A 23053-nucleotide genomic window follows, 5' to 3' on the forward strand; every position below is an offset into this window, starting at 1 on the left:
TATATATTTCAGTTGTGGGTCCTTCTAGTTGTGGCATGAGGGACACCGCCTCAGCATGGCTTGATGAGTGGTGCCATGTCCACACCCAGGATCTGAACCCATGAAACCCTGGGCCCCTGAAGCAGAACGTGCAAACTTAATCACTCGGCCACGGGGCCGGCCCCTATAACGTTTCTTTTTCACTTTCCTTTTCTTTTACTTTTGTGATCAAGACAATTAGAGTTCTCAGGAAAATGAAAAAAGCAATTAGTTGTAATCAAATATGCAAACTTTAGCTTGAAGTCCAGAAAGGCTTGGTTTGAACTGTGCGATATTAATACTTGATGAGCTGAAATCACTAGAAATAATTTAAAACATTCAAAAATGTTCATCTAATATTGGTCTGAATTCAAAGAAAAAATATTCATTCTCTTACTATTTTAAGAAGTATATAATCTATTTCGGTAATACATATTTAAAAATAAAAATGTTTATATATTCTTACATTATTAGTTCATGTACCTGATATCGTACATTCTTAACAGAAACCAAGTCATTTCAAAATGACCACAGAAATTAAAATCTATAACTTGTCTCAAATTAAAGTGCTAGTTCTCTACCAGCACCACTGGCCTTTTTTCTTCAGTAAAAGAGGTGGAACTGGGACATAGCTGCCTAGCTAGCAAGGAAAGCACTCCTCTGTCCTTTCATAGGTAAGTGTGGACATTTTCACGGATTTTCAAGACGAAAGTTCGGCTCATGTGGAATTTGCATTTCTCATCTCACTTGGTTCAGGAAATCTCTGGATGTGGACTTGTGCCCTTTTTCCCTTTCCATAAGCTAAAACGGCAATCACTGGAGTGATTTTGAAACAGGATGTGAAGGATGGAAAACTGTAGATTGGCCCGGGTGCCTTAACGACATGGACGAACTGTGTGAAGACAAGCGACCACTACTGCTAACCTGAAACACTCACTCTAGACTGTCATGCAAGCCAAACTACATGCTTTTTTTTGTTCTTTGAACCAGTAAAATTTAAGGATTTCTTTTTATGGCAGCCTAACTTACCCTAACAAATCTTATTTTTTTTTCCCTGAGATTTAAAGATTTAATGGCTGGCCACGCCAAAAGTAAGATAAGATAATTGGGTTGAGGGAGGGGGGTCAGGTTAAGAAGTCAGTTCAAAATTCTAAAATAAATGAACATTTTAACTTTAGAACCTCTCTTTAACACCTAGTCATTTGTTGAAAATTAATTTTTCATAAGGAATTCAAAAGTCAGTATTGGAATGTAGACCTTCCTGAGATGTAAAAACAATATGTACCTCAGCTTGCAATGCTGCTTATCTTGGATTACTGCTTTCCATTTATAAACCACGGAGCCTCCTCCTCCCCACACCCTACAAAGAACAGAAATCTTGAATTATCATTTTGCATGCCCCCAATGTTTGATCACATAAAATAGAAGTTTTTCCACCAGGAACAATTCTGTAGGGGAAGTGAAATTTTACCACTGTGCCGCTGGGCTGGCCACTGCATCTGCTGCTTCTTAAGTGCCTTTAGCTCAAAACAATCCTTATGTCAAAGTGGTATATTTTTGGGGAGCATATTCTGCCATCCTTCAATTCCTATGCAAGGAATCATCCTGATAATCAAGGATCAATAACATTGTTTAACATCTCCGGGAGTTATGTGAATCCAGCTGAGGCAGTAAATGAATTTGAAAAAAATAAGAGAGAGAAGAGATAGATGAGGTTTGCAGCATTATTCTATAATATATATACTTTTTTCTGTTAAGGAGAGAAACTGTTTTGGCCTTTGCAGAAATCTGAAATGGTGTAGGCATTTTGCCAAAGTTAGTAGTTGAACACATAAAAAGAAAACAGCATCCAAGAATAAAAATATTCCGCCCTGAATACTGCTTTAAAAATGACAAACCGAGGGGGCTGCCCAGTGGCGCAGTGGTTAAGTTCATGCAGTCCACTTCGGCAGACCTAGGTTCGCTGGTTCAGATCCCAGGTGCAGACCTACCCACCTCTTACCAAGCCATGCTGTGGCAGGCATCCCACATAAAATAGAGGAAGATGGGCACAGATGTTAGCTCAGGGCCAATCTTCCTCAGCAAAAAGAGGAGTGGTGGCAGATGGCAGCTCAGGGCTGATCTTCCGCAAAAAACAAAACAAAAAATGATAAACTAAGAAATATTGCAATACAAATAAGAAAAGTTTTTAAATGATTAATATATTATGTGATTAGTTGTTTCATTCCAATAAAATGTTGACCAATTATATTAGTTGAAACAGTACTAGCTAATATGAGGGCAGGCAATGTAGTCTAGCTGTATGCCCAGGAAGAAGAGGAAAGGATTTAGGAGGCATCCAGAAACCTCTGCTATGTACTTCCCCCCAAATTTTCAAAACCATGGAGAAAATTAATGAAGAAGATAATCATCAGCCTTAGGTTTTCTCAATAGTTAATTCCATGTTTTATGTATAATATAAGCCTACATAAACATTTCAATCAATTATTTGCATTTAATAAAAAAGTAGTGTCTTCCGACAATATTTGACATGACATTTTTATTATCCAAGTATTCTGGGTGTCTGATAGAAAACAAAACAAACTTGTTCAGTACCCAAGTACTACTGAATCCATTATGGCAATTATACTGGTTCTTACATAGGAATCTCTTCATAAACTGTAGGATGCACCAAGATTACCAAATTGCCTTTATGTGTCAGAATAACATATGAACTGGGATAGTCAAGGGCACTATTTACAATTGTTGGAGCTGTTCTTCTAGAAGGTCAAAAATTCTTCTGCGTGTGCTCATGAGACTCCCTCTTAATTTTAGCACCAAATAATTGGACAGATTTTCTTTTCTAAGTTAACAACTTTATTAATAGAATCTATTTGCAGTTAGTAGTTCTATGCAGAGAAGGAAGAAATGATAAATTATTCGTTGAACAAAACGTTTTTATTTTTAAAAAGCGGCATTAAACAAAGATACATAAAAAAGGAAAACTAAATGAGCATTAGTTAAACAAAGAGAACTATGACCTTGGCCTTAAAGCCACAATATTTTAGTTAAAAGAGTTAACGAGGATTGTGATAGAGAAGTCTGGAGACATACTACTATTAATAAAGAAATGAGCTCCAAATTAAAGTCCAGAGAAACAGGCCACCATTTTTTGAGTTTATTTAAAAGGCAAGGGTTATGCACCACATCACTGTCTGCTTCTCTTGGGGCTTCCAAGAAGTCATTAGGGGTAAGTTCGGGAGCACAACGATGGTCATTTTGTTGGGCTGACCCCTGAGGGATTTTTGAGCCCATCTTAAATAGTAAGTACATTTTTTGTGAGCCTCTGATCTAGGTAAGTTAGTGAGAAACATACGTGAGTTTACATCCGTCTCATTTCTTGAGAAGACCAAAATTAACACATTCAGAGAAGTCTCAAAAAGCAGAAAACTGTATGTCCCATAGAAAAGAATTGGAGTCCATAGGCTACCATGTCAACAAAAAAGGAACAGAATTGGTAATAATGGACATGAGAAAAAGAATGGTCTTTTAAACGGGTTGACCAAGAATATTTATTGTTTCGCATATAATTTACATCTCAACGGTTTATTATGCGTTATGTAGGATTTTATGGTAATTATATTACATAATTTAATTTAGTACTTCAATATTATAAAGATGACTTTTTATAAGAGGAGAAAAATATTTGGTTCGGCGTGGAACATGTTTCCAGATGCGTCACCTACCTCCTCCTTCAGTATCTTAGCCCTTGCTCTAGCTTAAAATTCTTAAGTAGTTCTTAGAAATTATGAAAGCAATCAAATCCAAATTCTAGAATGTGATTAAGAGTTCTACTGAATGAAATCTTCATTTTTCTTGAGCCTCAACTAGTATCACTCTTTGGCTTCCAGTTTGTCTCTAGATAGACTGAACTACTAAAATATTCTGAAATTCAATACATTCTCTTGTGGGGACCTGAGATTGGCCACCCCAAGATATGTCTCTTTGGCATCAGGATTATTTGAGGCTCATTGCTTTTGATAAACTGGGACAGGCAAGGAGGCTCTGAGGAATGGAACTTGCCCTTTGTTAGGACACATTTACATTTGTAAGGTAAATCTCTATCTGTAAAAGGTGCCTCCCTCTCTGTACCAGGAAGAAGAAAGGAGATGACCTTCTCTCCAAAAACTCTTAATCAATACCAAAGGCAAGGACTTAAATCTGCATTTTATTGTGCTAGTCTGGTAACCTCCTGTAACTGACTTCCCTCCCCCTCCCAACGTTGGCATTTCTTAAAGATTAAGCATCTTTCTTTAGGCTGGGAACTGATTGCTGAGCTCACCTGTGACCACCCAGCTCCAGACAATCCACTTGCCTCCTGCTACGCCCTCCGAGATAGCAGACCACTACCTGCTGTGTCCATGAAGCGCTGTGTGACAGGGCAATCTTGTGACCCTTGTGGGAGGGACATTTCAATCACATGTGAAACACCCCGTTTGGGGGTATATAACCACTGTGTGCACCCCACTTCTTTGGTGCCCTTTCTTCCTTCGGGAAGAAAGGCCCCGGGCCATGGTTCCTCATAAAGCTTTGTTTAATTTTCTCTTGCTATTCTGTCTCATGTGAATTTAACTCGTTCTCCAGCCAGATGAACCCACATTTGGGGAGAGGAAATGTCCTCCTCCCCTACACTCTCATATCCCTTATTTCTCTCTCTGTATATGTTGATTCTTTGGCATGGAACATCTTTTCAAATTTTTATGGAGAGGCTAAACTCTTATCTTTCCTTCATGATCAGCTTAAAATTATGCTGATCGTGTTCAGAAACAGTTAACAGTCTCTCCAGCACGCTTCCTCAGTGCTGTGAACTTCTATTATTGTGTTTTCACAGTGTATTGTATTTTTCATGTACTTATTTGTTTTCACTTCATGGTTGTGAGCCTCTGGAATGCAATGACTCACTGCCATTTAATGCTGTGTCCAGAATAAGTAAATAGTAATTATACGTTGTATAGTGAACCTCCTTCAAATGTTTGTGAGAAAACCATCTCCTACGGATCTTAACATACTATTGAAAGTACCTTAATGCTTGAATTCAATGGAGACAAAAACATCATGAAAGAAAATGCTATTATATTTCCAGGAGAGCATTATAAGTCTTTCTATCACTTATATCCAATCATGAAGCAATCATGAAATATAGTAATTTTAATTTCATTATTCTTTCAATCAATTCATCACTTCCCAAGGATGGCGATATCTCTCACACAGATGCACACACACATGCCATGGACTGGATTATGTCCTTCTAAAATTCATATATTGAAACCCTAACCCTCAATGGGATGGTATTTGGAGATGGGCCTTTGGGAGGTATTTAGGCTTAGATGAGGTCATGAGGGTGAGGTCCTTATCTTGGGATTAGTGGCAAGATGAGAGACAGCAGAAAGCTTTCCCTCACTTTCCTCTATGTGAGGACACAGTGAGAAGGCAGCCGTCTACAAGCCAGGAGGAGACCCCTCCCCAGAGCCCGATTATGCTGGTACCCTGATCTTACACAGCCAGCTTCCAAACTGTGAGAAAACAAATGCCTGTTGTTTACGCCATCCAGTCTGTGGTATTGTGTTCTGGCAGCCTGACCTGACTAAAACAGTATATATATACTAACTCTATAGCTATAAGAAAATATTACACACATAAACACACACACTCTCTTGCACTGATTATATGGAAAATATTTCAGATGCACACGAAAATTAGATGATACAATGTATCTGGCAATAACAAGAAACTAAATGTGTACTTCTCATCACTGAGATCATTAACCAGTTGCAATTTAAATCCAAAAATATAATATTTTTCAAAGCATGCTTTAATTATTATTAAAGGATCCATTATTCATCAACGCATTACTAAAACTGATATTTTTATACTAAATTGTACTTTTAACTATATCAACTTTTAAAATAAATATAACGTTATATTAATTTAGAAATGCTCAAACTAGAATTAGAAGCTCACGTCATTGATAAATTCATATCACATCAATTTCAAGAGGTCAAAACAAAACAAAATGAAAACCTATATATATTACTAAACCTGATAGAATCAATACCTATATTCCTCTTGTGTGAAGCGTGGGATTTCTCCAGGATGTAAGACAAGAATTTTCACTGTGGCACTGCTGGACATCACAGGCTCACCGTCATCAAAAGCAACCACCACCAACTTAGAAAGCAATAAAAATTCATGTTAAAGATTATTAACAAGAAGAAAAATAAAAGCATAATTTTTCTCTGTATACTTTTAATCACGGGATTGCCTGCTTCCAGGAGGGGGAGCAATGACCATTTTCCTCACTGCCTACTAGGTAGCAGACCCTGTGCTAGGAAATGCTACGTGTGGTCTCATTTAATCTTCACAACAAGCCTGTCAGGTGGATGTTATTATTTTCCCTTGCCAAATGAAAAAACTCAAAGAAATTGAGTTACTAACTCTATGATAAAAAAACTACCAGTAAAACAAGTATACGATACTATATCTCTCCAATTATAAACTCTTTTCTCTTCCACAATCCTACTGGTGCCTACAGTAAAAACATGTGCCTTTATAAGCACCAATACTTATTGAAAAAGTGTTAAAGTCAGTCCTGTCCATAGCAAAAAGCTAATTATCTTGCTTAAAAGAAGAAATTAATTTTTCCAGTGAATTAACAGTCTGTAAGATTATAGGGTAGAAATACCTTGCTCTGGAGGATAAAATTGGAAATCTTTATAGCTTAACACACTTTGATATACGCTTTCTTAAAAACAATTAAAATATATAAAACCAAGTTCACACTGTAAAGCAGAAATTGTTCAAATGAGGTAAACTAAAGAAAAGCTGTAGTCTTAAGACGTGACAGCTATGTATTATTTATTACTAAAATAGCTCTTATAATTGATCATTTTCTTTGATAACCTATATGTCAAGAAAAATTCTAATGTCTATTTTAAGAAATGTTAAGTGTTTTCAAAACTATGCGTTTCTCTGAAATGTATGTAATTTGGAAGCTGCAGGTTAATAATCTAACTAATTCGAACTAGATCATGGAACCATGACCAAGGATCATCCTGAGAGCCACGATTTACCTTTGGGTTAATGCTTTACAAACAGAACATTTATTCCAAACAATAGTAAAATTATGTAAGACATAGTACCTATTGGTATTCACAAAGTTAACTGATGTGGTATTTGCCCAGTGTAGGGCAAAGGGCTTCATTCACAGTGACAAACACTTTTCTAAGTAACTACAGAAAATGGAAACACTCAACATTAAATAAAATAAATTACTTATGATAATAATGAAAGATGGTTTTATTTCAAATATTCTGGAAGTATAACATAGCATGACCATGTAAACTTCCCATCCAGTAATTCTGCCTCTAGGTACTTATCTTAAGGAAAAAAGTCAGCAAGTGGCAAATGATATTTGCACAAGGAGTTTCATGATAACAAAGATTATTATAACCAAAAAAATGGACACAGCCTAATTATCCAACAATAAGATATTAGACAAAAAATCCCCATAATAGTAAATTCATACAATAGAACATGATACAACTATTAAAATAATAGTATTAATAGTATTTATTGTCATGGCAATAAATTATTCAGTTAAAAAAGCAGTATGAACAATATGATCATGTTATTTTAAAACATATATTTATGTACTTGTATTTGCATGGAATATTATCAAATGGATAGAGATTAAAATGGTAAATTCCGGCTACCTCCAAGAAGTGAAATATCAAGGGTTTTTTTTTTCTTTTTACTTAAGTGTTTTACTTAAGTATTTTCTAAGTGTTTATGCAGTAAAAATATACTTTTTTGAAATTTTAAAAAATTAAAAAGAAAAATGGAAAGAAGTATGGTCATCTGTTAAACAAAACCCGCAATCAAAAGTTAAACATCAAATAGACAACATAAGGAAAACACTTCACTGACCTTAAAAATTGTTGTAGGTTCTTCATTAAGATTGACTCGAGTTATTACTTTACCAGAATCTTCTTCTACATCAAAAATACTGGCAGGATAAGGAAATTGGACATCATCTACTCTATACCTCACACGACTTGCAGGTAATCCCTAAAATGAAATTATATATTATTTAATTCACTCTCACAAAATGAATACAAACTGTAGTGACAATGTTATACTGATTTCTAAGATGGCCTTTTAGAAGGGAAAAATCATACTTCAACATTTCACACTTTCAGGTTTGAAATGTAGCAGAATCTTTATTTCTTTAGGATAACTTAATATAAATCAATGAAGTGTCTTTCCTACATGTTATTTTAAATTATTTATGTGAAAGAACAAATTAATGGTTGCCTTGGGTATCTTCTCTTTCACTTTCCCTTACTTATATGAATCTCACCTTCCACCTTAAACACCATGTCTGCTTAATATTTTATCTTCTGAGATGATTATAAGCTTTCTTTTATTATACATGTTTGAACTCTGTGATACTCAGAGAATGATAAAGTGTGGAGGATTGTGGTAAAGCGGAGGAATAGATATGAAAGTGAAGGAAACAAAAATTATTTACCACCTGCTCTGTTTACCATGCTAGGTTTTTTCATAAATAATTTAAATTAATCCTCACAATTCTTTAGGATAACATTACTAATAATGACGATAGTAATAATAGTAAAATCATGATAGGTAACCCTTGTTGAATGCTTATTACGTGCCAGAACCACACTATAGATGATAGATGTGTACTCTATCACTCATTTTTTAGTTAATGAACTTGAAGCTCATAAGGAATTAAAGAATGTTGAAGTATCCCAGACACAAACCAATAAGCTGGAATATCAAGCAAAAGATTCATTTTTAAAGAAAGAAATATTTGACAATTTAAAAAAGAGACTATAATGAGAATAGTCAAAATTCATTGGATGTCTTTACTTAGAGTTTAGATTGGTTTCATTTTGAATTACATAGGGTAACACTGGGGTGAGAACTATGATCTTTTCAGTGCTTAAGGCCTGAAAAATTTCTTAAGCCAGTCCTAGAAGTCAAATAAATAATTCAGACACAGAGCTGGTATGTGGTACAGCTTGGCTTCAAACCCAAACTGACACTATATTACACCACTAAACTCTTTACAGATAAACACCTCTATTTGGCATCATTCTGATATGGGAGAAGTAAGGACATTATCCCCGTAGGCTGTGGATTTGGTTGGACTCTAAGGCTACTTTGGTGTAAGGATGGTTCTAAGAACATTGTTCTTTGCGTCGTTGATCTTCTTTGTGACTGTCCTTGAATGGAATCTGTTGTTCATGTTGGTTCCTGAATCACATTTGGACTACAGGTCAAATATGTTAGCCTTTAGGACTTGTATAATTCCCTAATAAGTATCTGGAAGTCCAACCCTTTCATACAATACACATCACAGTTGATTACTACCTCCTTGAACACATTCCTCATTTAACTTTTTTCACTCTTCTGCCTTTGCTTCTTCCTATCTGGCTGCTCTATCTTAGACTGTGCTTGTTCCCACTCTTTCTGGAGTGTTCCAAGGCTCTATCACAGACACTTATTTTCTCTACCTCTATGCTAGGCCTCTAAAATCTCTTCCAGTTCCATGCCTTTGAATATCTTCTATTCCTTCACAATTCCCAAATTTAAATTTCTGGCTAAATTCTCATCCTTTAAATTCCAAAGTAGTATATACAATTGTCAATTTAGACATTCTATTTTCAACTAAAAAAACCCACAACAAGAATCCTGATTTCCTCTCCCAAACTTGTACCTTTTCCACAAAAGGCCCAATCTTTCACCAAGTTGGTCTCTCTGAAAGCCTAGGAATGACCATAGACGCCTTCTCTTGCTGTCATACTCCACAACCAAATTACTATCAAGTCCCTCCGTAAGACCTCAATGAAAGCATGCCCTTATGTAGACAGATCACTTTTCATCTCTTCCATCCACTTATTACCTTCAGTGGACTCTTAATTGACTCTCTGCTCTTATTCTATTAAAGTTATCTCTTAAAAATATAAACCATCTCCTAAATACTGTTCAAATTCCCAATTATTTTCCATCACACACAAAAATTAAATCCAAACTCCTTACTAGGGGCTATCATATGCTGATGACATCTGGTTTCTGCTTACCTATCCAACTTCATCTCCTTGCTCACTCCTCTTTCACCACATTGTCCCTGTTCCTACTTCGTTGCCTTGGCCTTTTGCCTGACATGCTCTTCTGCCAGATTTCCAGCTACTAAATTTAACCTCCTCTTCACCAAGCCCTCTAACTCATCATTCTAATGTATGTCTCTTCAGCAACACTACATGGAATCATAACATACATTCTATGTGTTTACTTTTTTATTGTTTGTCTCCCACACAAGAATATAAGCGTCACAAGGGTAGGGGCTCTATGTGAACACCTTGAATGGTACCTGACCCACATAGGCACCCAAGGAGTATTTGAATGAATGCCTGAGTTAGTGAATGAATAACCATGCATCAAGGATGCCCGGACACTCCAATTGATATTTAAAATATTTACATATTTCAAGATTTTGGAAATATCAAACATTGTAGAAATCTTGAAAGAATGGTAAGAAACTGTCAGCTCTGGGATAAATATTTACATATGAACAACTGATTTCCCCTAGCCATGGGTGGCCATTTCAGCCACTGAGTGTAGAAAAGAGGCATATTTATTAGAATACTCTTTTTCTATTTGGACAGAATCAGACCTATTATAATCACACACAATGGCAATTTTGCTTGCATTTTCACAATAATGATAATGACAGGAGTTGTTAGATATCAATTTGAGTGTCTTACTACATATCAGGCAATGTGAATTATCTGTATTCTCATATTTATACTTACAAGAAATCCAGAAGTTGGTATGAATAGTATCCATACTTTACAGATGAGAAAATCAAGGCTTTAAGAATTAACTCATTTCCTGAAATTTCCTCAGTTAGTAAATGGGAGAGTTATTACCTGACCAAACTTGCTTCATACTAAAACACGGATCTTTAAATATTAAACCAACTTAATATTTACCTATGCTATCTCAAAGGCAATAGTCCCTTAACATGACCATACATGGCAATACAATTGAGCAAAAGGACTTGGGAAAGATGCTTTAGGACTGAAGGCCCTAGTAAATCTTGTCCTAGTACACTGCCCAGGAAGGTATGTAGTATATGTTCCATGCCACCTTGGCGTGAAGAGGTGCATGATGAAAGAGCAAAATTACAGCATAAACTGTATCAAGAACAAATTTTAGAGTTTCCGTGAGCATCAGTATCCATTCAGTCTATCTATTCAGTAACATAGTTCTAAAATTCTTATGACTATCACAGAACAGATAGCAAGAAACTTGACATATGTTAATTATACCTAGCGTGCTGTCTTTAATAAAGCCAAGGTATTTATGGTACATTTAATTGATAAAATAAAAATAGGTTAACTTTTGGTATTGTGGGTTGTTCTCTCTCAAATGCCTAAAACATTTTGGCATTCAGAACATCTTAGAAACTTCCCAGAAGATTGTTACAGATAAGATTGTATGTATATGAACATAAATATTATATGTTAACTTTATCAATAAGCTTTTTATTTTATGATTTGTTATTCTACAGATTACTACCACATAAAGAAAGTGTGGCCCTGATACAACGTTGTTAGCCCACAAGAGACATTATAATTCTTTTCTTTATCACCCTTGTTATCAATGCATCACATTTTATTTTCTATTACATGTTACAATAACTAAACACCTGAAATGCTTTAGATTTGTCTTTGAGTAAATTCAAAAGGTTTTCTCTCTCTCTCTCTCTTCTCCCATCCTTGTTTTCTTCCCTCCCTCTATTTTTTCCTTCCTTTTCCTCTTTCTTCCTCTTTCACTCCCTCCCCTCTCCTCTCTACCCCTTCCCACTCCTCCCTTTATCCCTCGTTTCCTTTCTTCCTTTCTTTCCAAAATCTTTCTTAAATAGTCTTGCTTTTATAGTTAAATAATTAAGCTATATAATAGGTGAAGATAATTGGCTTTGGGAAATAGCTTCAATTAACATACCTAACATTGTCCCTGGGACATTTAAAACATGAATCAGGTCAAATGCAAGGTTTTTAAGCAGTCATAAAAATTAAAATTACTATGGCTTTAATCTGGAAAACAATGTCATCGTGAAATCCAGAAGTTCACGAACACTAAAAAAAAAGTATCATTATAAACTTCATTTAAAATTACTGCTTATTAAATATCCTTTAATACTTGATTCCATTAAAAATTTAAGAGATATGATCAAAGTATTCTAATCTAAAAAATTCACTCATTAATTATATTTTAAAAACTAAAATAAAATAGTTCATCGAGTTTATGAATTATACATTTTAATGACTGTGATATGACATGAATATTCAATATTTATCACTAGATAAATATTAATTTAACAAATATTTGTTTATTTTAAGTTGTACTAGAAATAGAGAGATTCTTCTTTATTCTTACACTTTCCCAATGAGTTGCTATTCCTCCCCGTTGTATACATTACTTAGTTAGTCATATTTTTTAAAAAAATAAACCAAGCTATAAAAATATACTTAAATTGAGATGAAAATATTTAATTATTACTTTCTACATCAATTATATTGTGTCTCTTATATATGTATTTATATGTTTATTAAGAGAGATTTTTTGGGTCATCAATATTGAAGGAAGAGCTATCCTTTTAGAAAGAAATCAATCTTTAAAATTTTATTACTATGGCAGTAGATTCTTTTTCTACAAAATTTCTAAATTATAATAAAATCACTCTAATACTAACACTAAAAGAAGTTTACAAAAATTGTTTTCTTAAAGTTCATACCAAACTGAAACTAGGCTGTGGTTTGATTTGCAAATAATAAAAAAATGACTTGTTGATGCTACACTCTGATCAACCAAATGTAGTGGTCTTTATTTAGGACCAGAGAAATGTTGGGAGGTCCTTAGTTAGCTCCTTGTCTTCAGACACTACCACTACTAAACCTTAGCATTCAGATAAATTTTTAAAAGATATTAGCAAAGAAAATTCATAACCATTGTAAGAAACCCATTGTAGCATTTGCGGACTTGGGCAATTAGAAAGTATCTTCCTCATCAAAATACCTGCTAAAAACAAATCTCATTTTTTTCCTCAGCAGTGATGGAACACAGTGTCTCCTTTTCTACAGGACAATATAACTCTTCATAGTTTTGAAGACCAGTGTTTTACCCCTTAGCCTTGCTATATTAGGATAGATATTTCTAATTGTTTTCATATCATCCTAGGCATTGTTGTCTTGCTTTTATATCTTTTCTCCAGACCCTTTTAACTTACCATAGTTGTTTTGGAAATGTATTCAAACTGTGGATTCAAAAGAATAAAACAATATTGTTTTAGGTCACCATCAAAGAAAACAAATACTTTAGATATCCACTTAGTGGAATCTATTTAATTTTATTCTTTAGTTCAACTGGCTAGATTACAATGCCTCTCCTTAGCACAGGTTTTTTAATCTAATGAGGTAAAATGTATTTTGCCATTTCAGGCAATGTAAAATTTCAAAAGGAAACTATAAAATAGACTTTAATCCAACATTTTAGTGGAAAGTTAATAGGTAATCTCATAAAATGTATGTAATAGCACATAAAAAAACTATTTGAACAATTTTGGATTTTGCTCTATATACTTAGCCATGATGAAGAGGCATTATCCAAGGAAAAAATTTCAGAAAGAATTAACCAAGACATAAACATTGATTTAATAGGAAGTGATGAAATTGTCTGCAAAGATTCTATCTAGGCAGGGGTGGCAAAGATGGAATTTTTCATCAGCTTGCCTCTTTGGGTCTTTCAAAGGGTAAATACAATGTTTCTTCTTTAAAATTTTATGGAAACTGAGGACATGTGAGAAGCATAGCACGCCAGCTTTTTTGAAGCTTCCTCATTTACCATGACAGTTATTTCTATAAATTCAGCCTACCTCATCAACTGAAGCAAGTGTTACTTCAGATAACTATGATTTAATTAAAAAGACTAATGACTTGCTGGTACAGTAATCCTTCTTAAAGTGAACTTCCATTCACTAAAACCTCCTTTGATATTTTTCCTGAATTTTCAAAGTAGTGACACACTCTCCTTAAGAGGGATGTATTTTCCTGAAAAAAAATGTTTAAAATAGAACCATAATATCACCAGAAGTGTAATCAATCAAAGGGTGCTGAAAACTTTGACTTGGCATCAGATAGACAATGGAAATTAACCACAATTTAGAACAAATCCCAGAAGACTTTTTGTTTTGCCATTGGACAAAATTAATTTAATTTAGTTAGAAAAATGGCATCATGGAACTTCATGAAAATAAATTTATTTCATATATAGCATATTTTTAAGAGAGAAATTTAAAAATTATATAAAATATTAGCAATTGATTCCTAACACATCAAATTATTTATTCCCTAACACTTATCTTGCCCACATGTTTTAATATGGCATATGGCATATTAAATTTGATATTTAATATGAATAAATTTATATTAAATATCATCATATGTGAGATTCATTATATGTGGGACCCATTCATTCCTTTATTCATTCATATGTTCATTCATTTAACATGTTTACTAACTGGACACTGCTGAGTCCTGAGAGTATGAAAATGAACAAACTCACAGCCGAGGCAGGGAGACAGAGTTCATCTCTTATCCCTTCCTTCTTGATGTCCATCAACAATAATTCAGCCAGATTGGCCTGTTAAAATACCAGGTTCACTCCTGCTCAGCACTTTTCATTTGTTGTTCACTCTGCCTGCAACATTCCTGCATGGTGCATCCTTTCTAACACCCAAGTCTCAAATGACACCTCCTCTGCTTATACCTACCCATAGAGCACACTGAGTCAATCCTTATTTTATTTTCTTTATAGTATGTATCCTTATCTGAATTTATGTTACATATTTACTTGTTTAAGGGGCTTGCAGCCTATCTCTGTCCCTTGATTGTGAACTCCATTAGAGCAGATATTTTTTTGGCTTGCCATTACTTCAGAGGTCAATAATAATTTTTTAAGTGAATACTTAGAATATGATCAAAGCTTATGTATATGTGTATGCTGAATGCCAGCATACACAACTCTAGGGGGCATTCTTATATAGATGTGAATGGCTATGTGTGTAATGCCCCATAGTTGAAAATATGTATAATTGTATTCCTCTTTGCAGTAGCCATATGTACATTTTTTGAGAGCAGAAAGTCAAATTTACATCAGTGATTTTTGCTTGGGAAAGAGGCTTCATAAAAGAGACGATAATAGAACTCATGAAAATACAGCTCCCAAAATGTAGAAGATAGGAAGAGAAGAAATATTTTTTCAAAAAGATTCCTGAGTACAGTATTGGAGAAAAGAAACCATCTATCATCATGAAAATCCCTCCATTTTTTTCTAGACTGGCTAAATGTGAAGCACTATCTCTTCCCTACTTCCTGGCCTCTGTCTTTATATTCTATGTTACTTCCTTAATTATATTTAATACATTCTGTTGTTAAGCCAATTCTTTAAAATAACAACACAATCCTCTGGATTTTTCTAATACATAAATCCTTAGATAATCTATATTAATAGGATATAGATGATATTTTCTTATACTGACTACACTGCATAATGTGTTAAATCTGAGTCATATAATGGGTTAACCTATACTTGAACAAGATTGAGATTTCTGAGTAATAATTCTGGTAATTGCAAGAATCATAGCTACATAGGTAATTTTCTATATGGTTTAGAGGAATTTTAAGAATTTATTTATCACAAAATGTGGCAAAATTGTTGGCAAGTTTTCAATTTAAGACTCACCAGTATCTGTTCATAGCTCCTTATCCATAGCTACTCATATTCAACCCTCAAGATGATAGGCAGTGAGGAGAAAGACAGATATACTTCTATACTTATGGGCCTCATAAGTGGTCAGTTGGGGAGACAAAAGGTACACAGGTAAACACAATTATCTACTAACATTTCTGATAAATGCTATAAAGGAGAAGCATGGGTAGCACTAAATGAAGGTGCTAGAACTAGAGCACGGATCTTTGGATTTATAGCCAAGGTGACTTTCTACCTCACTGTGTAGGCACTTGCACATGAACTCTGTCTCCCCCAGTCGGCTGTGAGTTTGTTCATTTATGATGTGCCTTAAAACTTATTTTGATTTATTGAGGCTGTAGCAATTGTGTTATATGTGGAGTCCATACTGGTATATCATTTGAGTATTAAAATGACAAATTAAAATTTAATTTATGTGTTAAGATTTTGGACATTCTATCTTAAACTCAACAGGGTAAAAGTAGATATGTATCATTATGAAGTGACATAAGTTAACGATGTCTATTTAAACAAAATACCTTGCTAATTTTTGGTAAGAACCTTATTAAAATACCTACATATTTATTTTGGGGGGAATTATAAAGACACTATTAGCACAGTGTTTTCATGAAAACTTTATTCTCAAATCTTACAATGGATGACATCAAATACACAAAGGGCACTAAAATTACTTCCTGAGTCCAGGCACTAGTTTATACTTGATGAGGATATAAACACTGTACCAAACCCGAGGCAAACTTAGACGTTTGCCATCACCCTGAAAGCAAGGATGAAGAGGAGGAAATATTAACTAACATCTCTACTGACATTGGCTAAGTGCTTTCATTCCTCCTTACACTCGAGTACCAGTCCAGGGAAATGGTCTTATCATTCTTATATGGAAGCAAGGTTTCAAGAAATTAAGTAACTGCTGTACAATACCATTGTTCCTAGTTAAACACAAACACCAACACCAGTGACATTAGTCAATAGCTTTGAGGGACTCTGCGGATGTTTGCCAACCCTAAGTGCCCTCAGGAAGGACATAATTTATGACATCTATTAATAAATGAATGAATTCATTAGTTTGTTCATATATTAGGCTTCTTTCCAAATACGAATTGAGGTAGGATGTGACTTATTTAAATACTGTGTGGTTTCCAAACTGAGAAAGGCTTGATTTTAACTTTGTAATGCCCTTTTATCTATTAAATTTGACATGTGGAAGACTCAAGAAATATTAGTATGAGACAAACTACTGGAATAGTCATTTATTCAGTACATATATAGTAATATGGTGATATAGTAATACTCTGAACCAGGCAATTTTTCTAGATGATGAGAACATGACAGACAAGATATCCTATCACAATGGTACTTAGATGAGATTTTTTAAATCAAAAAGTAACATATTTCTATACGATAACAAGGCGAGTATAATTAATGTAGCAGAATAAATGTAAATTTATATCAAGAAAATAGAACCTTAAGATTTCAATTATTTTCTTTAGTACTCAGCGCATTTTTTTACTTTTGATTTCCATTCTTACAGTGAGTGTAAAACACAATATGTTTTGACTTAATGATGGTGAGAATGTAATTAATTGCTACAGAAGGTAATTGCAGATTTGTATGAAGGATGTTCTAAACTTGCAAACATAGGGAATTTCAATGAGATTATAATGGACCAAAATAATTAAGTCCTTAATATCAGGGGATATTTGGATTTAGTCATTTTTCTTAAATACATAATTATGAAGAAATTACTTACTCAGACCCCTATAACTTTCTTCATAATAATGGCAATCACTTTATATCAGGGAATACTAAACCTATTATTATCATTACACCAAATATTAAGTAATTTGTTTTCAAGTACACAAAGATTTTTCTCCCTGATGTGATTTCCAAAATTCTTCCTCCCGACATCTTTGAAAGCAACTAATGGGATTTATTTTGTAACAGTGTCATTCACGAAATCTTCCAAATATGATTTAGCATTAAGGATTACTGCAAAGTCATTTGTAGTGTTCTTTGCAGTCATAATGATTTAGTCATTTTTTTTAGTGGATCTAACTGCATTCTAAATTATCCTTAAAAGAGACTAGGAATAACTGCAGGTCAAAATCTCCATGCAACCACTGAGAAGTTCATGTGCTTTTCTTTCTTCCTCTCCGCCTCTCCTCTTTTTAACAACTGGAGTGACTACTATGTTGTGACACTACAGTGAGTCAAAACTCTTATAGGCAAGGTCCTTATGCCAGACGACACTGACTTAATATAATGCCTGTGTATAGTTCAGTTTCTACAGATATGGTATTAACATAACTATACATATCCTAAGAAATGTTTGCTTTAAGATTATTTACCACTAAGTCTTTTGGGAAATATGTTTTTCAAAGGTAAACGCAACTCAATCCCCTAAAGACATCACATAACAAATAACACATTCCTTGTAAAATTTCTTCACTTAGTTACATTTTTTAAATTTATGAAGCTAACAGTTGGCACACATTCAGCTTCCCTCACAAAAACCAGTTCACAAAACCAAAAGAACTCAAAAGTGGGATGAACCTGAATGAGAGCTACTCCTTAGTGATACTGCCCCCTCTGCCCTAAAGCCTTCCATTTTTCTTAGGATGAAACAAGAAATCTTGACACTATCTTCAGGGCCTACCAGACTCCAAAGGATCTGACTCAGATTTACCTCTCTAGTCTCCTAGCAAAATTGCATCCTTTTGGCTGTTAAAACTTTGTTTTCTTCCTCCCACTTGAGAGCATAATTCTGCCATGCCTCTTTGCCTCAGTCGCGTCTCCTTGTCTCTCAGACCTCAGCTCGTTTTGAGTCGCTTCCTCCAGAACCTTTCTTGACTCTCCAGACAAAATCAGGCTCCCTCTTGTCTGCTTTTACAGCACCTTAAAGATTTATTTTCAAGAGCTTTGCACAGTTTGCCATTTCTATTTACTTGATTGAATTTGGATCAATATCTATCTCCTTAAGTTTGAAATTCTAAGGCTAGGAAGTGTGACAATTTTAATTCTTAATACTTAACTCAGTACTCTTAAATAATATTGGATGCACACACATAATAAATATTGAGGGATTTTTATTTCGTTTGGAGCACAGGGACAGAGATTTGTGTTAAATATTATTCCTAGTTTATGGAACATTGTGATCAATGGATCTGGTGAGTATAGTTACTTCTCATTTCTTTATCTCCTTTCATCCTCACACCTGGCTCCTACCTCCTTTGTCCGTCAAAGGCAACCATTTTAATACATTTAAAGAATATTTTTAACTAGACTGTTGTACATTGTATTATTGTTCAGCAACTACTCCTTTTTCCTCTATTTTTTGCCCCATTGATTTTGGGCTTGGCCATGTGACTTGCTTTGGTCAGGTCAACAGAATGTGAGAGACTGTGACACACAACCAAAAGCCTTACATGTGATGGTGTGGTTAGCAAGTTCTCTTGTGATCCTGTCTTTCAGTGTGAAGAACAGGTCTGCTTAGTCATGGATCCCTGAAGAAGGAGACATGTGCAGTAGACATGAGCCCAACCTTCCGCCTGAAACCAAGGCCAGCCAACCTCTAGCTGCCTCAAAGACCCATGAACTAAAATATAAACCTTTGTTAGAATGAATTGGTGATATTTTGGTATTGTTTACTATGTAGCACTTTGGTAGAAAAATTTAATTGATGCTATTGGGTGCATTTTTGCTTTTTGTGTTTTTTTAAACTTTATGTAATGGTATTATTTTCTTTTATTATTTTCATTGAGTATTAGGTTCTTACATTTCATTCTCATTGCTATTTGTTCATAAAATCCTGCTGTGCTAGAAGTTCACAGGACACTTCTCACTTCCCACTTCTAGTATATAATCAAAACAATTGAAATTAGAATCTTGAAGAGACATTTGCGCTTTCAGGTTCTTTGAAGCATTACTCACAATAGCCAAGATGAGGAAATAACCTAAATGTCCATCAGTGGATAAAGAAAATGTGGTATATACATACAATGGAATATTATCCAGGCTTAAAAAAGGATAAAATCTTGCCATTTGCAACAACATGGATGAACCTTGAGGATATTATGCTAAGTGAAATAAGTCAGTCACAGAAGGACAAATACTGCATGATTCCACTTATATGAGGTGTCTAAAACAGTCAAACTCATAGATGCAGAAAATAGAATTGTGGTCGCTTGGGGAAGGGGGAAATGGAGAGTTGCTGTTCAAGGGGTATAACATTTCAGTTATGTTATTTTGTTCTCATTTTACAAATCTAAGAACTGAGAGACAAAGCAATTAAGTGAATTGCCCAAGGCCACAGGCCTAGTCAGTAGGAGGTTTAGAAGTTGAAACCAGCCAATTTCACTCTAGAGCTCTTACGCTTGAAGCCAATTAAAACTTTCTTGGGTTGATGAACTATGTGAGTTTGCAGATTGAAAGGGGCCATCATACATCAGACATAATTAATACTGAGAAAAACTCTAAATATATATTAGTGACAACATTTCATTTTAAGAATCAAAAAACAAAAACATCCCCTAAAAATTGAGAAAATTAATATAGCCTCATGCTTGTACAATGTTAAATACCAGAATAGTGGAAAAGCATATGTGTAGTTTTAAAGGGCAAAGTTTGAACCCAAGACTCTAATAGTCTGCCAAGCTGTATGTTACATGTATAAGCAAAAGAAAATTTCATGTGTATAAGAACTCACAAGGTAGATATCTTTCTAAAAATATTTAAGACATATGAATAAACCAAGGGACACAACAAAATGAAGAACTTAAAAATGGATGGTTCGGATGTGAAAGGAACGACATAAATCATGTATAGGCTTAAATACAGACATAAGTATAAGTAAACAAGTCCAGGAAATATAATTAAAATGGTACAAAAAATTTTTATAGGAAGTGCACATAAGTAACTCTTCAAAGAAAATGCAATAAAAATAAACTAATAGGGTCAAAAACAAAACATTGACCAATATATAAAAGTAATAGCCCAAAATAACTCAGACATATGAAAAATAAAAGGTTAAGCCAGCTGCCGGAGAGCAGAGGCCAATTTACCATGAAGGATACCCATGAGTTTCTAGTCAACAGAACTACAGTATTTAGCTGGATTTCATTCTCCTTGCCCTGTCTGTAAAAAAAAATCCTTTACCATTTAATTTCCTTCCCTTCACTGAACATGTCTTCTTTCCAGTTGAACCACGTCACAAGCAGATTTTTCTTCTATGCTCTCGGTCTTTCCTTTCTCTGGCTCTTTCCACTCTTCAGCTCCTGGCTCATCCTCAAAAGGGCATAACCTGAGGACTTATTTCCAAGCTTTTCTTTTACCTGATTATGATTTCTCCCTTGGAGAATGTATATACTTTCATAGTTTCAACTTCTATTCATGTGGCTCCTACTCCATGTTTTTTTCCTGAGCCCTCACTCCCGTATTTTCTGCCTGATCCATCTCTGGCCCTCTCAATGTAGCCAAAGGATCCTGGCATTAGATCAAAGCTGCTTAGGCAACCCCGTATCAGCCTCAAGTCTTCCTCATGGCATTGTTGACCTTGCAAAGGAATCTTGGCCCCATCCTGCCATCTACCTTCAGCCTCCTCTCAGACTAGGTGTTATGTACACCTTAGTTCGATGAACCTATAACTCTGGGCAAGGGATAAACTTCCTGCCAGCCCTGGCACTGTAGTTCCTGGAACGATCTAGTGAGCATTACTCCTTCACTAGCTACGTCCTGACTTAGTTCACTCAGCCTCCATGTCTGGGGGAGGGAATCAGTCAACTATCATTCTGAAGGTGATCGCACTTAGATGTTTTAGAATCATTTAAAGTTTAATTTGATCTTATTATTTTCTCCTTAAAACAGCGTTCTTTTCTGTCTACCTTATTTCTATCAACTAATATCATGAATATGCTTATCACTCCAGTTAGAAACTCTTGATTCACTTTTGATTGTGCTTTTATTATGTTATCTTCAACCTCTTGCCCAATCACTTTTAATTCTTCCACTTCAATGGCTTTTAAGTATTTCTATTTTCTCCATTTCCGTTGTCCACTTTGTTTTGATCATACTTAAATTAAAGCAATAGCTGCTAACTACTCTCCTGGCTTTCGGTTATTATCTCTTCCAATGAATATTGTATATCACAGCAAGTTAATTGTCCTAATATGTAGCTTTGATGTTGTCACTGCCTATTTGTAAGTCCTTAGTAAGCTTCCATTTTCTTAATTGAAAATTAAGATTAATTCTAATTAAATTTCTCCCATTATATAATAAAATGGAATTCATAAAACCATATTTGCCACATTTCCTATCTACAAATGAGTTTCCAAATACAGTCCTAAGGTATTCTTTTAAATAGCTAACACTTACTGAATCAGACAGAGTTCAAATCACATTACACAAATACATGAACATATGATGAAGGCTCTTGACTTGTAATTTTTGGATACATTTCTCTGCCAGTTTTTTCTGCTCTCACTTAAGTCAATCCTCTAACACTTTTTAAAGTTGGATTCCTGACCAGAACAGGCTCAGACCACACAAGAACACATTTATTTCTCCATTCTCTGAATAACTACAGCATTTCTTGGCATCTTTCATATGCACTATTGTGGCTTTTTCTCTGTCTTTATCTTGTCATATTCGTATCTGTTAAGTCTACAATATACATTTTCATATTGATTTATTCATCCAATAAGCATTATGAAGTGTCTATGTTGTGCCAGGCACATGTTTGAATGTAGGTCTACTGCCTAAGTATTGTCACCATTCAAGAATATGGAAGAACCGTGACGTGGATAACAACAAGACTAAGAGTTACAGTGGCCTGGCCTTGAGGGTGTTGAGGCCAAGAATCCAGATCATGAGAAGCCAAGATATTCATTCAGAGGGTCTCTTCCCTTTTTCTCTGGCAAGAAATTCAAAATAAAGCACATCATTTAAGCCATAAGAGAGGCCTATGGGTGAGCCCCAGAGTCTGTTACATTTCTCTCAATTATATAAATATTATATAAATACATATATATATATATATACACACATATACATATCCTGTTATATTTTACTCAATTCCCTTGGAAATCACTCTTGTTGAAGTGTCTTGGGATCCTAATCCTATGAGGTTTATGGTCAAAAAAAA

At 34.6% G+C, this 23053-nt stretch overlaps 1 protein-coding gene across 3 annotated transcripts in view; it reads right to left on the reverse strand.

The window, feature by feature from the left end:
* PCDH15 (protocadherin related 15) overlaps nt 1–23053 on the reverse strand; it is a 952630-nt gene that overhangs the window by 130391 nt on the left and 799186 nt on the right. For all 3 annotated transcript variants that reach the window (XM_070262649.1, XM_070262641.1, XM_070262642.1), the window contains 2 exons: nt 7984–8124; nt 6113–6225 (listed from right to left, as the gene is read on the reverse strand). In XM_070262649.1, the coding sequence (XP_070118750.1) occupies nt 6113–6225; nt 7984–8124 (254 nt within the window). The remainder of the gene's footprint in view (nt 1–6112; nt 6226–7983; nt 8125–23053) is intronic.

This window comes from Equus caballus, chromosome 1 (assembly GCF_041296265.1).
Source record: "Equus caballus isolate H_3958 breed thoroughbred chromosome 1, TB-T2T, whole genome shotgun sequence".
Taxonomy (NCBI): Eukaryota; Metazoa; Chordata; class Mammalia; order Perissodactyla; family Equidae; genus Equus; species Equus caballus.